This window comes from Protopterus annectens, chromosome 10.part0, assembly GCF_019279795.1.
Source record: "Protopterus annectens isolate FY-2018-M chromosome 10.part0, PAN1.0, whole genome shotgun sequence".
Lineage (NCBI taxonomy): Eukaryota > Metazoa > Chordata > Ceratodontiformes > Protopteridae > Protopterus > Protopterus annectens.
The window spans coordinates 1689157011-1689173477 of NC_056744.1; the positions used below are offsets into that span (position 1 = coordinate 1689157011).

Below are 16467 nucleotides of genomic sequence, written 5' to 3' on the forward strand. Positions count from 1 at the left end.
CTATCTATCTATCTATCTATCTATCTATCTATCTATCTATCTATCTAAAAAAACAAGCTGCTTTGGTAGCTGAATGATTTGAACAGCTGGACTAATGATCTGGAAGATCTAGGTTTGAGTCTTAATTGAAGCATACACTTTGTTGGTATTGTGCTCCTAGACGTTCACTACGTCCTGTGCTTCTAAATGCTTCTCATTGACATGGCAATTTAATTGCATTCTGACTCTGGGAATTTAGCTGAAGCCGACTGTCCTTTCTATTTCTTTGACTGATTACATTATGGGTATTGAGCTGGGGAAGGAAGATGCTCCTGCACTTAATTCTGTATCTATGTTTTGCAGTGAGCCATGTTTATGGGTTAAAAAATGGTTTACAGATTAGCTCTCTTATCTGGTAGAAAATGAATTATTCATAAATAAATATATCAGAAATGGGCATGTATACTTCCTTTTTTCTCACTCAGTTGATGGAACTTGGTAGACAAAATAAATGAAAATAAATAAAAGGAGGGGAAAATTCTTCAGTAAAAAAAGATTAAATATAAAAAGAAAGTACGGTTTGTGGATAAAAATGGAGTTTATCTGTGTATATATATATATATATATATATATATATATATATATATATATATATATATATATATATATATATATATATATATATGGGTTACCGTCATTTGATCGGTAGTTCATTTCACTGTGAGTGAAATCAGCAGGACCAAATCACTGAAACTTCATTTCACTGATAACTCATTTCACTGACAATCATTTCATCAACAGTCATATATGGCTTTTTCAACTCTGTAGAGCGTTCCTAGAGTTAGAATATATAGTAAGGGGGTGTCGGGGGCACCGCTGCCCACAATGGGGTGTGTGGGGGTGAAGCCCCCCATGTATAATAAACGTTATACACTATATAGATGTATACTGACAAGTGCAATGAACAAGTGTTTACAGAAAATAATATAAATCTAACCCCCCACCTCCCTTACTATATATTCTAATTCCAGGATTGCTCTACAGTGGGGAACAAGCCATATATAACTGTCGATGAAATGAGTTGTCAGTGAAATGAAGTTTCAGTCATTTGGTCTCAGTCAAATGAGTGTCAGTGAAATTGGCTTTCGACCAAATGAAGGTAACCCATATATATCTATATATATATATATATATATATATATATATATATATATACATATATATATATATACATATATATATATATATATATATATATATATATATATATATATATATATATATGTATATATATATATATATATATATATATATATATATATATATATATATATATATGATTCTACTGTATTTTTTTATTTATTTAACATTTGTTGACCAGGAAAGTCTAACAAGGACAGAGCCTATTTTCAGCGAAGGCCCGGGGAAAAAACTGCACACACATGCCTTTGGAATGTGAGAGGATACTGGAGTACCCAGAGGAAACCCACACAAATGCAGGGAAGATAGACAAACTCTGTACAGAAGGCACCCCAGTCAAAAATCAAACCAAAGAACCTCTTACTGAAAGGCAACAATGTTTACCACTCCACCAGTGTAAATACAATTTAACTGTGCATTGTAATATCTGTATATTGCAATTACCGTTTGAATTACTAAGCCTATTACTGCAATATTTTTGTTTTTTTGAGCTTTTCTCCCCAAGCCTCCACTTAAAATGGGACCATGGCCCAGTCGGATTATCCTGGTAAACACATGTAAAATAAATATATGTGTGTGTGTGTGTGTGTGTGTGTGTGTGTATTAAATATATATATATATATATATATATATATATATATATATATATATATATATATATATATATATATATCCATATATATATATATATATATATATATATATATATATATATGTATATGTGTGTGTAATTTTCTTAAAATACATGATTTAATTACCTTTTACTAGATATATCTAAAGTCTGAACATTAAAACTAAAAGTAAGTGCTTAAAAGACTGGCATTCCATCTCAGAAAATAAAACCTCTGAACTACAATTTGCATTGCCCCTTTAAATGGAGGCAGTCACTTCCCAAGACATTCTACTTCCTGTTCTCTGAAAATGAAAGTGTAATGTCTTGTTGCTATGCCCATGGCTTGTAGAATGTGGGCTGTGAGTTTCACTTAAATTTGTCAGTTTGCCTGAAACTCTGCTGATTTTGTATTGTTGACACTAGATGAATAAAGTCTGTCTTAACAGGATTTTATACAGTGTAACAAAACTTTCTTGTTCTAAGTACAGTCAGGAACTTCCCTCTGAAAAAGTCTATAGTGAACTGAAAGTGGGTCAGTATGGTTCAAAGATCCTAGGAACTGAAGCTGAGGTATTCAATGCAGGAAACAGTCTGCAAAAATAAAGAAGAGATGCAGAATATGTGTGCTACAAATGGGAGTACAGAGCAGTGCTGTGGGGAGCACAGACAGAGACTGGAGTTGTTCTGCCAGGAGGATGAGGCCTTTGTCTGTGTCCTGTGTGTTCCCAGACATTCATGTCACAGTTTTGTGTTCCTGCATGACGCAGTCAGTGTGTATAAGGTAAGGGATGATTCATGATGAATTTTAAGTAATTGGTTTCCTCTACGGGCAATGCTTTTTTTAGTTTGAGCATGAGGCTTAATTGTTTTTGACTGCTACTTAATCATTGTGTGATTTTTATTGATTAATTGGCATTTTAGAATCTCTATTTAAACCTGTGCATTTTTTACTGTGGTGTCTGATGAAGCAACTTCTGTTGTGAAAGCGCTTACCACTTTGTACTGTGCTGTGATTAAACGTTTTTCTGTGTGTTATCTTGGTGCATTTTTTGCTTTTCATTTGGATTTATTTCTGCACCAAGGTTTTACCCAACACGGTTTCTTTAGTTTTCTCTTTTCCTCTATGGGGATGAATATACAAAAGAATTATCCTCCAAAATTTTCAGCCTGAAACTTTTTCTTGGTTAATGAATAATGTGTTCATATAAAAAATTCAGTATTTTCTGACACCAAGCAGAAGCTTAGAAAGTGTGATACTAAGTGACATGGTAGAAGGTTATGTAGGAAAGATATGCTTTTTTTTTTTTTTTTGCTGATTATAGAAAGTTTTGCAGCATGACTGATACACAAGTAGGTTCAGAAAAAAGTTAACTGCCAATGTAAAAGTGTTAAGCATGATTGCTTAAATTCAGTGCATCTGTGAGGTAAACTAAATTGAAACAAGTGCAAAGTGTTGTGTGAAAGTGTTAGCATTTACAAATGAGGAAGGTGTCAGGGGTTCATCTTGTCTGATTAACTAAATGTATGCAGCTATTATGAGGGGGAGCACCAGAAAGACTGTCTGAATACTTGGCTGTCTACAAAAGGGCAAACTAAAAAAAGTTATTATTCCTTATACAGAGGTGTGGTAAAACAAAACAAAAAGTTGTTATGCCTTGTACAGGTAGAGCTCACAAACTGACAATGAGCAGTTCTACAGACCTTGGGCCGGATTCAGGAAGGCTTACACGGAGTTCAAGAGTAGTGTAAGCCTCCGTGTAAGCCTCTCGATTCAGGAACAGCCCAAATCTCCGTGTAAGAGACAGCTATCACGTCTCTTACACGGACTGGGCGTGGAAATGCTCAATACCTCATTTGCAGCTCAAAGATATGCAAATGAGGTATCTGAAAGATCCACAAAGCAGAAACCAGTCCGTGTAACGGACGTGTTAGCTGCAGAAATGTACTCAGCTGACAACTGAGTACATTTCTGCAAAATTAAAAACGGAGCTATGTCAGCTCCAAATAAAGGGTGCATTTGTTTCATTAAGCATGCCAATGGCCAAATATGTGGCCATTGGCATGAAAAAGTGTTGCAAAAATATGTAATATAACTTTTTTTTTTTTTCACGGGGTTTTGAGGTTTAACTGCAGCGCACACCCGCGCAAATGGGGTGCGCTACCTAAAACTAAAAACCGAAGCTTATAAGCCCACAATTGTGGGATTTATGTATTACATGTAATGTCAATGGAGGGACTTGCAAACCAGAAACAATATGGCCTCCGTTTAGTGGTTGTCAAGGGGGGGAAGCTCCGTGTAAGACATGTAACTAGTCATTACTAGGCAATCCTATGTAAATGAGGGTTACAATACTGAATCACACTGCCACATAGGTAATGAGCACTTTCTGAGTAGTGTAAGAGTTAGAGAAGGGGGAGGAACAGAGTAAGAGGTAGGTGACATCACGAGGGGGAAGGATAGATACAAATGTACCAGATTGGAGGGCAATGTAAGGTGAAAGATGACAGACAGACTTCAGGGAGGGAGGTGTGTCCCAACAGAACACTAGGAAAGTCAAGAAATTGAATGTTTACGCTATCCCTACACTCAAAGTTTCTTGATATACGTGCATGCGCGTGCGTGTAAGGCAGGTTCAACATGTGGGAGCGTGTTGCAAACCGTTGTAAACAGTTTGCACGGGCGTGCACGTGTTAAAGGCAGTGTGCGCGCGTTTTAACATGAATCAGCCTAGTTCACACCGTGTAAGGATGTGTGCGCACGTGTAACACCGTGTAGAGATGTGTGCGCGCGTTTAAGTGACTGTGAGCGTGTTTAAGCTGGTGCGCACATTGCCCCCCCTCAGGAAACAGAGACGAAACAGGAAACAACTAAATTACACGGAAACTGCCAGAGGATACTGCTGCAGTTAATTGTTGGAAACAATTGGAAGCAGGCAATTATGCAGGCAGACTAGAAGCCCAACCAAGCACTTAAAACACTGCAAAGAGCAGTGCAGGGTGTTTCTCACAAGAGATACTGCAAGAAAGTAAGCTATCAGAATTGAAAACTGAAAAAGCTGAACTCAGAGCAGAAATGCTAGGGGCTGCCATAGCTGTTATAATCAGGCAAAGGTGAATTGCTGAGGGTGGTGTCAATGCAGATGCCGACAGACAACCCAGAGTGAGGAGAAGGAGAAGAGTATACAGGCCCAGGGTCACCTACCATGGGTTACATGAGCTGGAGATAGTAGAGCGCTACAGAGTGGACAGAGACCTTCTGCAGCAGATTGTTGAGCTGTGCAGGCCACGTCTCACACACAGAACCAACAGAGGGGAACCCATCCCAGTGGAAACCAAGGTATGTGTTGGCCTAAGAATACTAGCAACAGGTACCTTCCAGAGACCAACTGGTGATATGATGGGGATATCACAGGCATCAGCCTCCAGGGTACTGCACCAGTTCCTGGATGCCATGTCAGCACATGTCGGCGATCATATATATGTCCCTAATGACCGTGAGGTTGTGGCCAGCAATATGCGTCTCTTCCAGCAAATAGTGGGATACCCTGAGGTGCTGGGTGCAATAGACTGCATGCACGTACGCATCAAAGCACCAGCTGGTGAGCGGGGTAGAGTCTACATTAACCGCAAGGGATACCCCTCCATCAACTGCCAGGTCGTGTGTCATGCCCAGGGCATAATAATGAATGTGTGTGCTGGCTGCCCTGGGAGCTACCATGATTCCCACATCTGGCATCTGACGCAACTGTACCAATCATTTGCCAGTGGGGACTTCCCACACGGACACCTAGTGGGGGATGCAGGTTATGCACTTGAGCCGTGGCTGATGACACCCATCAGAAATGCACACACACCTGAACAGGAACGCCATAATAAGGCACACGCACAAACACGTAATGTCATAGAGCATGTGTTTGGGCTGCTCAAGTCACGGTTCCGGTGTCTGGACACATCTGGTGGAGTCTTGCAGTACACACCAACTACATGTACCCAAATGGTCATGATATGTGCTATGCTACATAATATGATCCTGTGGAAACAGCTGCAGCAGGACCAGCACAGGGCTGGGCCTAACATCCCCCCACCATTGCCAAGGCCACCACAGGCAGAGGGTGACTCGGAGGAGGAACAACCTGACCTTGTCCCAGTAGGCAGAAGGAGGCGTGCCCAGTATGCCCTGGCCTTGGCAAAGAGGCAACGCATAGCACATACACTTGGTCAGTAGGAACACTGGGACTGATATCCGCTCCGACTCACTCATATAGTAACAGGGATGCCTAACATGACACAACCTGCTTCCAAACATGTACAGGGAGTGTAGTATGTGCATCCGACAGAGGCAGCCCTGCAGCACCACCTGAGGCATGAATGCCATGTGTTAAGTAATGTAATACCATGTACCATATGCACACCTGAGGACCCGACTAACATCCACCCACACCAATCATAAACCACAAAAAACACAAACCTACCTCATAGGTACCACAAGCGATAGTAACCTAGATGTAATGCTACCCAATGCCAGAAGTATAAATGCGTGCAGTGTAAACGCACACAGTATAGAGAATGTAGATATCAGTGCTGTAATAGAAAACAGGGTCAAAGCCCACATCAGCACCCTGACACTACCAGGTCACACCTCTGTCCTAATAGCAGGAACTGCCCCAGGCCTACTCTGGCAATGTGAGTGTCAAACGAAATATTACTGTCAACCTGGGTGCCCAGGACCCTGATAACCGCTTCTGTGCTTAGAGGATTGCCACCTAGATGGGAACTAGGGGTAACCCTGTTGTTCCCGAAGGGTATGACTATGCATTGTTTAGCGTTTAACGTAAGGCCATGGCTCTGGCACCAGTTATCTGTGTCTATGAGACCCTTCTGAAGGATGTCTGTGTCAGATGGGTTTCCAACTATGCTTCCCAGTTTGCAGTCATCTTCAAACTTTGTCAGCCATAATCCTCCTGTGTTTGCTCGTACTTCTGAAAAGTAGATGCTGAACAAATGTGGGCCCAGGACTGAGCCCTGCGGGACACCACTTGTGACAGCTCTGGAGTGTGACATGGCACCAGCAACTTTGACCCTGTGTGTTCTGTCACTTAGCCAGTTTGCAACCCATGCTGTGATGTATGGGTTCACAATTAAGCTGGTGATGTTTTCAATGATACCTGAGTGGGGTATTGTGTCGAAAGCCTTTGCCAGGTCAAGGTAGGCTGTGTGGACTGCCTTGCCCACGTCAATGGCCTGGGTGACTGTCTTGAAATAGTCAACCAAGTTTAAAAGGCCTGATCTGCCCTTGACAAAGCCAAACTGGATTGGATCCAATGTCTGCAAGTCCCCTATGTCTTCATTGATAATTCCCATTATGATCCTCTCCATAGCTTAGCAGAACAGGCTTGTCAAGCTGATGGGATGGTAGTTTCCGGGGTTGGTGGAGGCACCTCCTTTGTGAAGTGGGTCCACCATTGCCGTATGCCACTCCTTGGGCACATATCCTGAGGTGAGGCTAAGATTAAACAGCTGCCCTAACTGCGGGTGTAATTACTCATTGAGTTCATGGAGCACACAACTTGGGACACCATCTGGTCCCATTGATAAAGTGTTTTCCGCCTTGGATAGAGCAGTTCTCACCCCAGCATTGGAGATGTTTGGGGGGGGCTACCAATCCTCTGGTGTAGATACTCCTCCAGTTGGGGGGATGGGAGAGAAATCTGCACTGAACCTGTCAGCCAGTATGTTGGCAATGTCTGCAGGTTCAGTGATATTTACATCATTCCGAACTAATTCTGAGCATATCTGGGAGTGCCCTCCCAGGTTTCAAACATAGGTAAAAAAGGCCTCATGATTGTCCCTTGAGTCCTGAGTGGGTTTACTCTCAAAACTCGCCTCGGATGATTGTATGGGGGAACCCAGTGTTTTACTCACAACGAGCAGGGGTGTCTTCCCTTCTACGGATTTCGCTCTATCTCGTAGTAGCTCCTTCCTTGTGTTGTAGAGCTTGTTTATGGCTAGGGTCCACCAGACTGGATGCTTGCCTGTGGTACAAAGAGTCTTTGTTTTGTTTGGGATTGCCTGATCCATGCAGTCCTGGAGGTGCTGGTAGAAGGCATTTGTAAGTGATACAGTGGCTTGGGTAATGGTGTCCGCTGGCTTGGGGGCCTTGAAAGAGACCACACCAGTCCTTAGAAATGTGAAGTCGGCATCTGAGAAGGTCTTCACTGTTTGTTTTTCTATCTGGGGTGTGGGTGGGATGTGGACTCCCACTGAGATTAGTCCATGATCTGATCTCACCAATGATGGGTATACTTCTGGTGTTGAACAATGTGACCCCATGTTCGTGATGATGAGTTCTAGTATGTTGCCTCCACTTGTGGGGATTGGGACCAGGTGTTCCATGGCATTTGAGTGTATGAACTCTTGGAACCTTTGTGTTAGAGTGTTGTGGCTTGATTAGTGATCCCAGTCTATATGTGGATAGTTGGAATCACCCAGTAGGATGGTGTTTGGAGATACATTTATCCCCTTCAGTGTTTGCAGGACAGCTGTGTGAGGTACCTGAGTTTGAGAGGGTGGCATGTAACATGCTACAAACTGCAGAGCAGTCTTGCCTACGGTCACTGGCACCTGGATGGTCTCCGATGCATCGTGTGTTGCCACCAACCATGAGGTGAGGGTGTCCTTGATGAATATGGACACCCACTCTCCTGTCTTGGTGTTGTCCAGATTCTGGTGCTGGAACGCATGATATGAGGTAACACCCAATAGTGCCGGGGTGCTGTCAGAAGCTGTGAACCAGGTTTCAGGCACAGCACAGACATCAATGTGCTACATACTGAGAAGGGCATAGAGTGTGTGCAGCTTGAGGTTGAGACCTCTGGCATTGAGCAGCATTACCCTTAGTGTCTTTCCTTTACTGTGTTCTAGGGTGGTAGGTGTAGAATCTGAATCTTGCATAAAAAAGGCACAATGGGGGTGGCAAGAGCATCAGCCGAAATCTGGAAGCCCAGGGGTGACAGGTGCAAGCCGTCCCTTGCAAATCAGCGTGGCCTGTCCAGCATGTCATCCCAGGTAGACAGACATTGGACCCCCTTTGAATGATACCATAGTTTAAGCAAATTATTACAGCTGATCATCTTGTCTCTGTTTATGTGGCATCATACTTGGTGAAGGTAGGATACTGCTGAAGGTCAGGGTCATACCTGATGACTGGGTCAGACTTGTACTTGCAGTTGAGTGACCTGAGTGCTTGCATTATGTGGTGGATTCCAGTGCCCGATAGGCAGCTTACTGTGACCTCCTCCGTACTCGATCTGGTGAGCGGGACGTCAGTGTGTCTGACTATGGAGTCACCTATGACAAGTGTGTCTGGCATTGTGTTTGGCCTTAAAGGCTGTGACTGTTTGGCACACCAACTCTGTGGTCAATGTGTTGCATGTGCTGTGCCCTGTGGAGGCAGTTGTGTGAGTGTCTGCTGTGGTGGCCACTGTCGTTTTGGTAGAATTCTGATCAGAGCCTCCGAGTATGTCTCTGTGTGTCTATGTGTATGATCTTAAGTTGTGATAGTGCCATGTGAGACTGGGTTTGTGATGTGTGTGGTTACCTTCACCTTCTCTCTGGTCTTGCTAGTCCTATGTTGAGAGAGCTCAGCCTCCACTTTGGCTATATAGTTGCATCTCTCACATGTATGTGTGTTTTATGGGAGAAGGAGAGGGTTGTCAGTGTACATGAGGCAAGTGTAACATTGCCTCAATATTACCAGGTTCACCAGCTGAGCAGGAGAGGACACTAGCAACTGATCCCTAGACATGCTAGAAGGAATAGACAAAACAATGTTGGAATACAGGGAGATATCAAGCCCCCCAAACCACATCATAGTGCTTGACTGACAATACCTACACATACACCAGTGTTTCATAGTGTCATAGTTTACTACTAGGCTATCTGCCCTAGTGCATGTATAAGCCTAGCCATATTGATGTGGCTATTGCCACCCCTTATAGTGGTAATAAGTGTACAGAATAGATTCCGAATACTGTGCCTCTGACTTAGTAGTGACACATTATGACCCCCTTACGTAATTGAATGACATGACTGTGCCTCTGTCTAGTCTGTGCCTCTGTCTCATATGTAGTTGTCCAGATGTCTCCTGAAGAGAGTCAGCGAGGGACTCTGTCAAACATGAACTGGGATACTCTGCTAGAGTGTGAGATGCCTCTGAGTTATGACTCTGTCCCTCCAGCATGTCCTATACATGTATGTGCTGAGGTTCAAATCCTCAGCTCTCATGGCTCTGGTGGATTTGGATTGCATGCAGTGGAGCATGTCCACCAAATCCTGATTGGACATGGTCTTGTATGTCAGGCATAGGTCACCTGTAAGTATGCGGTATGACACTGAACAAAGCTGGATTTCCTCTATTCTGAAAGCATATGACATGTGTTGAAGAACCCTGATCTTCATGGTAGGTACTTTTGGGGTGTCTCCAGCTGTTGCAAGTGCTGGGCGAGGTACATACCATATGGGGCTTTGTATTCAATCATGGGCCTGATAAGGGAGAAGGATAGTGGAACAATGACCTCCTATGATCTGGATGGAAAACCCTCCATGATAAGGTGGGTAAGATAGAAAGTCTTCCTAACCACTTTGGCAACAGGGGTGTCAAAAGAGATGTCACTATCTACATGTGTCCCCAGGTGTCTGATTTGTTTTCTGTGCTCAGTGGGTTGCTGTCTATGTATTGATCTGTGGGTACTTTGTTCCTCCCAAAGGGGATGAATACACATCAGTTGCATTCAGTTTCAGGCCATGCGTCTGGCACCAGCTATCCGCCTTTGTGACGGCATTCTGTAGTATGTGTGTGCCGGCTGATGTATTCACTATGGTGCCTAGGTTGCAGTCATCTGCAAACTTTGTCAGCCACAACCCCCCTATGTTTGCTTTCACATCTGAAAAGTAAATACCAATTAAGAGGGGTCCCAGGACACATCCTTGTGGGACACCACCTGTGACTGGCTTCGAATCTGACAAGGCACCTGCAATGTTGACTTTATGGGTTCTGTTTCTTAGCCATTTTGCAACCTATCCTGTGACATATGCTGTTATATGTCAGCTGTTGAGCTTGGCTATGATGCCTGAGTGGGGTATTGTGTCACAGGCCTTAGCCAAGTGCAGGTAGGCTGTGTGGACTGCGTAGCCCTCATCGATGGCCCTACTGACAGTTTCATAGTAGTCAACTAGGTGCAAAAGGCAGGATCTGCCCTGTACAAAGCTGAACTGGGTGGGAACAAGGGTCTGTAGGTCAGCAATGTGTCTGTGTAAGAGCTCCATAATGACTCTTCCCATAGCTTTGCAGACAAGGCTGGTTAAGCTTGTGTGGTGGTAGTTGCCATGGTCTGTGGAGGCATCTCCTTTGTGGAGTGGGAACACTGTTGCCGTACGCCAGTGTTCAGGTACATATCCTGTAGCAAGACTAAGGTTAAATAGCAGTTGTATATACGGGTCCAGCCCCTTCTGGAGTTCACATAGCATGCAACCGGGGATACCAGCAGGTCCCATTGATGCTGTGTACTTGTCTTTGCTGAGTGCGGCTCTCACATGGACATCCAAGATGACAGTGAGGTTACATACAGCAGTGATAACTATCTTCTTTTGGGGGTGAGGGAGGGGTAAATCGCACTGAAGCTGTCCGGAATGTTGCCAATATCTGTCAGGTCACTGGAATATATGTTGTTGTGTACCAACTCTGAGCATATCTGAGGGTTCACAACCAGGTGTCTGACATAACTGAAGAAAGCAGTGTGGTTACCTTCATTGTCTTTGGTGATTTATGTCCCCAAGTTGACCTTGCATGTCTTTATGAGATAATGTAGCTTTCTACTAGTGCTGATCACAGCTGTCTTCCCTTTTGGAGATGTAGCTCTGTCTTGCATTAGTAACCCTCATCTGTCATACAGTTTGTTTATGGCTGGGGTCCACCAGACAGGACACTTTCCCTTTGTGGAGAGGGTCCTGTTTTTATTTGTGATTGCATGGTCCATGCTTTCTGACATCTAGCTAAGGGGAAGTCATCGTGGTTCTGCAGTTATCTTTCATCAGCATTAGAAATGACCACAACAGCCCCTGTGGGTGTACCTCATGCAGACACATCCAGCACCTGTAAAGTCCACAACAGTACCTCACCAGGAGTATGAAAGAGCTGGAACACATGTAATGTGTCGCCTGATTAAACAGAGTGCAGCTCCACACACTGCCATGCTGTCCACCCAGATGCAAGCTGTGCCTGATGTAGAAAGCCATGTCCAAGCTGGAATCAATGCACATGCTGCACCTTGTACAATCTGAATGGCAGGGAGCTATGCACATGAGGGACCTGAACCCCAGCACTGACATACATAGGACAGGCTGTACTGCATTATCCATAACACAGAAGCCACCCCCACGCATGAGTAAACTACCAGTACAGGTTGTCCGTAGAGACACTCATTGATTCCCCTCAACAGGAATCCTAATGAGTGGATGGGAGATGGGAGGTTTACCCTGGGTATCAATGTTATGTCACAGGTAGACAGAGGCACAGTATACTAAACAAGACATATGTCATGGCAAACTACACTTACAATGTGTTGATGGACAAACACACTCTCCGACTAGCATTAGAAATGGCCTAGGGCACATCGGTAGTGTTTGCCAATGTACACCCATGTTGTGGAATACACTACTGATGTTGGATGAGGCTGTTGTAAGTAGTTCACATCTGAACATAATGCAACATGGTCAGATAGGTTCATAGGTACATAGGTTTATACTAGGCTATCTTCCCTAAGGCAGGTATAAGCCTAGCACAGAGTTCGTTGGCGTACACCACCCCTTATATGGAAACAGTACTGTGCCCATTATTTTGTCATGCCTCTCTCCAGCAGTGACACAGTGACGATCCCCGGGTTAAACGTATGACCTTCCATCCACAGGTCAAGATACCTCTTGAACACAGCCAGCAAGGTGCTCTGCCTCACATGGACCGGGATTGTATTCCACAGCATAGGGAGTCTCTGGGTGATAACTCCATCCCTCCAACATGTCCAACGTACATCCCTGCTAATGTGTAAGTCACTTGCACTAGTGGTTCAGGTGGATCTGCCGATTCTGAGGTGGAGCATGTCCATTAATCCCTGTTTGGACATGGCCTTGCATGTCAGGCACATGTCACCTCTAAGCAGACGGTATGTGAGTGAATAGAGTGGGAGTGTCTTCAATCTGGCAGCATATGACAGCTGTTGGGGTTCCTTGATCCTTTAGGTGGGGGACATTCAGGGTGTCTCCAATTGCTGCAGATGTTGGGTGAGATACATCCAGAATAGGGCATTCTACTTGATCACCGGTCTGATAAGTGAAGAGTACAGGGGAACAATCACCCGCTAGATCTGGATGTGAATCCCATCCTGATCAGGTGGGCAATGTAGAAGGTCTTTCTAGCCACTTTAGCAATGTGAGTGTCAGAAGAACGGCGACTGTCAACCTGGGTCCCCAGGTCCATGATAACCTCCTCTGTGCTCAGAGGATTGCCACCTATATGGTAGCTTGGGGTTACCTTGCCTTTCCTGAAGGGTATGTCTACACATGTTGTGCACTTTGACTTCAGGCCATGGCTCTGGCACCAGCTATCAGTTACCGTGAGTCCCTTCTGAAGGATATCCGTGTCTGATGCACTGTCCACTATGGCGCCCAGTGTGCAGTCATCTGCAAACATTGTCAGCCAAAGTCCTCCCATGTTGGCCTGTACTTCTGGGAAGTACATGACAAACAATAGGGGGCAAGGACTGAGCCCTGTGTGACACCACCTGTGACCAGCCTGGAGTCTAACATAGTGCCAGCAACTCTAACCCTGTGGGTCCCGTCCTTAAGCCAGTTTGCAACCCATCTTGTGACATATGGGTTTACATTTCAGTTGTTAGGGTTTTCCACAATACCCGAGTGGGGTATTGTGTTGAAAGTGTTTGCAAGGCCAAGGTAGGCTGTATGGACTGTCTTTCCCCAACAATGGCCTAAGTGACCGTTTTGAAGATGTCAACCCAGTACAAAAGGCATGATCTGCCCTTGACCAAGCCAAAATGGGATGGGTACAATGTCTGCATGTCCCCCATATCTTTGTTTATGAGCTCAATTATGATCCTCTCCATAGCTTTGCAGACTAGACTTGTTAAGCTTATGGGGCAGTAATTACCATGGTCTGTAGAGGCACCGCCTTTGTGCAGATGTGCACAACTGGACCCTAACCAGGCTGTTGTGCACACTATGGAAATGTAAAGCAGTGATAGGACTAAAGCCCAGGATACTGACCACCACAGTGAAAGTACTGAACCACTACACTATACAGTACTACAGTGTTAGGTCAGTATGAACGGATGTTGACAATTGTGTGCAAAGTATCCCATGCAAAACCTGCAGGCACAGTATACTCCCTGTTGTGTTCACACAAAAAGTATTTGGACAGTAACTACACAACATGGCACAGAACACACAACCATAAACTGGAGGTATTTGTTGAAGGTCATACTCATCCACAAATGTGATGTGCTGCAGAGTTCAACATATGGAAAGCCCACACTGGGCATGCTCACACACTTAGATAAATGAGACATCTTTCACACAACATGCCATGGGAAGGCTGAACTGGGCATGCTCACACACTTGGTCCAAATGTTACTCCTAGCAACTGTGAAAACACACCAGAGGATGCTCATTCCCCTTTCTAGACACTGATCATGTAAGCACCCTATAAGTATATCAGGAGAAAAGGAATCTCTCAGTAATCCGAATAGCGCGCTCTGCTAATGCGTCAGTCTCTAGTGTCATAACATAGTTAGGTAGGGGTTTGAATCCAGCAAGTGGCAAGTGTGTGTGAAGGGGGTAAGTGTGTGTGTCAGTGTGTATGAAAAGAACATCCCTTTTGGCAACTGGGAAAACACACCAAAGGATGCTCATTCCACTTTCTAAACTCTGATGATGTCAGCACCCTATAAGTATATCATGTGAAAGGAAATCTCCCAGTAATGCGAATAGCGTGCTGTGCTAATGCATCCGTCTCTAGTGTCATAACATAGTTAGGTAGGGGTTTGAATCCAGCAAGTGGCAAGTGTGTGTGAAGGGGGGGGTAAGTATGTATGACTGAAATATCCCTTTTGGCAACTGGGAAAACACACTACAGGATGCACATACCCCTTTCTAAACAATATCACAATTATGTATGGCTTTTGAGTACAGACATGCCACGTGCGTTTTGCCCACACAGAATGCCCATGTGTGCGGGTTGTCCCTCACAATAATGCATGACATTGATTAAACCAGTTATGGCAATGCACACATGATGTATGTGTGTGCCAAATACACATATGTACCTGTGACCTTCAATAGTTACCATGTGTGATGCCTGACACATGTGAATACATGGTATTTTCACAGGGTAACATTATGACTGTGGTCTTCTGTGCAGGTGCTGCATGTGGGATGTGTATATACAGTGTGAGATGTAGATGCTATCAGCCTAGTAGTGAGGGATACACACCTGGTCTGGGGCATATAGTCTACATGTTGTTGATGTACAGGTGCTGCATGTTTTCACCTGTTGTGGGAGTGGTAAGACGTTATTCCACAGCAATGCAGTGACAGCATGCTAAGAACCGTTCAGCCAGGGTGTTGTAGCTACACTAATTCATTAGCATTCAGTAATATGTCAGAATCCCTGGTGAGGGTCTGATGCCAACCAAGGTCAGGGGTCTACCAGCCTGTGTCACTTGCTCAGTGATTCCTTCCATGTTCCCTATCATGTATCCCAGTGAGGGACATCCCACATCAGCTGTGGTGGCATGGACAATGACTGAGTCATATGTGTCCATGCATCTGACTGACCTGTATGTTTGTGTTATGTGGTGTACCACAGTGCCCCATGAGCATATCACTGTGACCTACACATTGTCCAGCCTGGTGAGCATGTTCTCACTGTACTGGACAATAAAGGTACCTAACACAACTGCGGCAGTAGTGTTGTATAGCTGTACAGACTGTGCTTGTTTGACACACAGGATTTGTGTGCTATGTGTTATGCGTGCTGTGTGCAGGCCTAATGTATGCCTGTGTGCCAGCTGCAGAGATGTCTGCCAGTCATGCAGGATGCTATCCTTAGGCTCCACAACTGACCCGGTGTGTTTCCATGCTTGTATTGCTGTCCGTGTAGGTCCACATCAGATTGGTATTGCTGTCACTGTAGTATTTCATGCCACCAGACAGGTTATGCCAGTACTGGGTTCAGAGTGCTTAGTCCACAGTTTGGCCATGTGTTTCTATCTCATACATGTGTTGTACATCCATGGGCAGGGGATAGGGTTGACTGTGTACATGTGGCAGCTGTGACATTACTACATGACATACATATCCCACAACTGTACCATAGAGGTGACTGACAACTGACCTTTGCACATGCTACCATAGTATTGAGATTGCATTGGTGATTAACAGCACATAGGGCTAATGGTGAACAAGATACATAGGTCCATAGGTTCATACAGGGATGTCTGCCTAGGGCATGTATCCACCTAGCCAGAATGTGTGTGGCTTTCAACATGCATTGTAAATCTGTCTTGCTATGCCCTTTTCCAAGGTTAGTATACTGTGCCTCTGTTTCA

The 16467-nt window shown here is 44.4% G+C and overlaps 2 protein-coding genes across 2 annotated transcripts in view; both read left to right on the forward strand.

The window, feature by feature from the left end:
* LOC122814430 (zinc finger imprinted 2-like) overlaps window positions 1–16467 on the forward strand; it is a 1129715-nt gene that overhangs the window by 60684 nt on the left and 1052564 nt on the right. The gene's annotated exons all lie outside the window — the stretch shown is intronic.
* The window catches only part of LOC122813903 (zinc finger protein 436-like), a 923997-nt gene continuing 909631 nt past the window's right edge, over window positions 2102–16467 (forward strand). Inside the window, exon 1 of the mRNA XM_044086450.1 lies at window positions 2102–2573. Within this exon, the coding sequence (XP_043942385.1) occupies window positions 2370–2573 (204 nt within the window). The 5' untranslated portion in view covers window positions 2102–2369. The remainder of the gene's footprint in view (window positions 2574–16467) is intronic.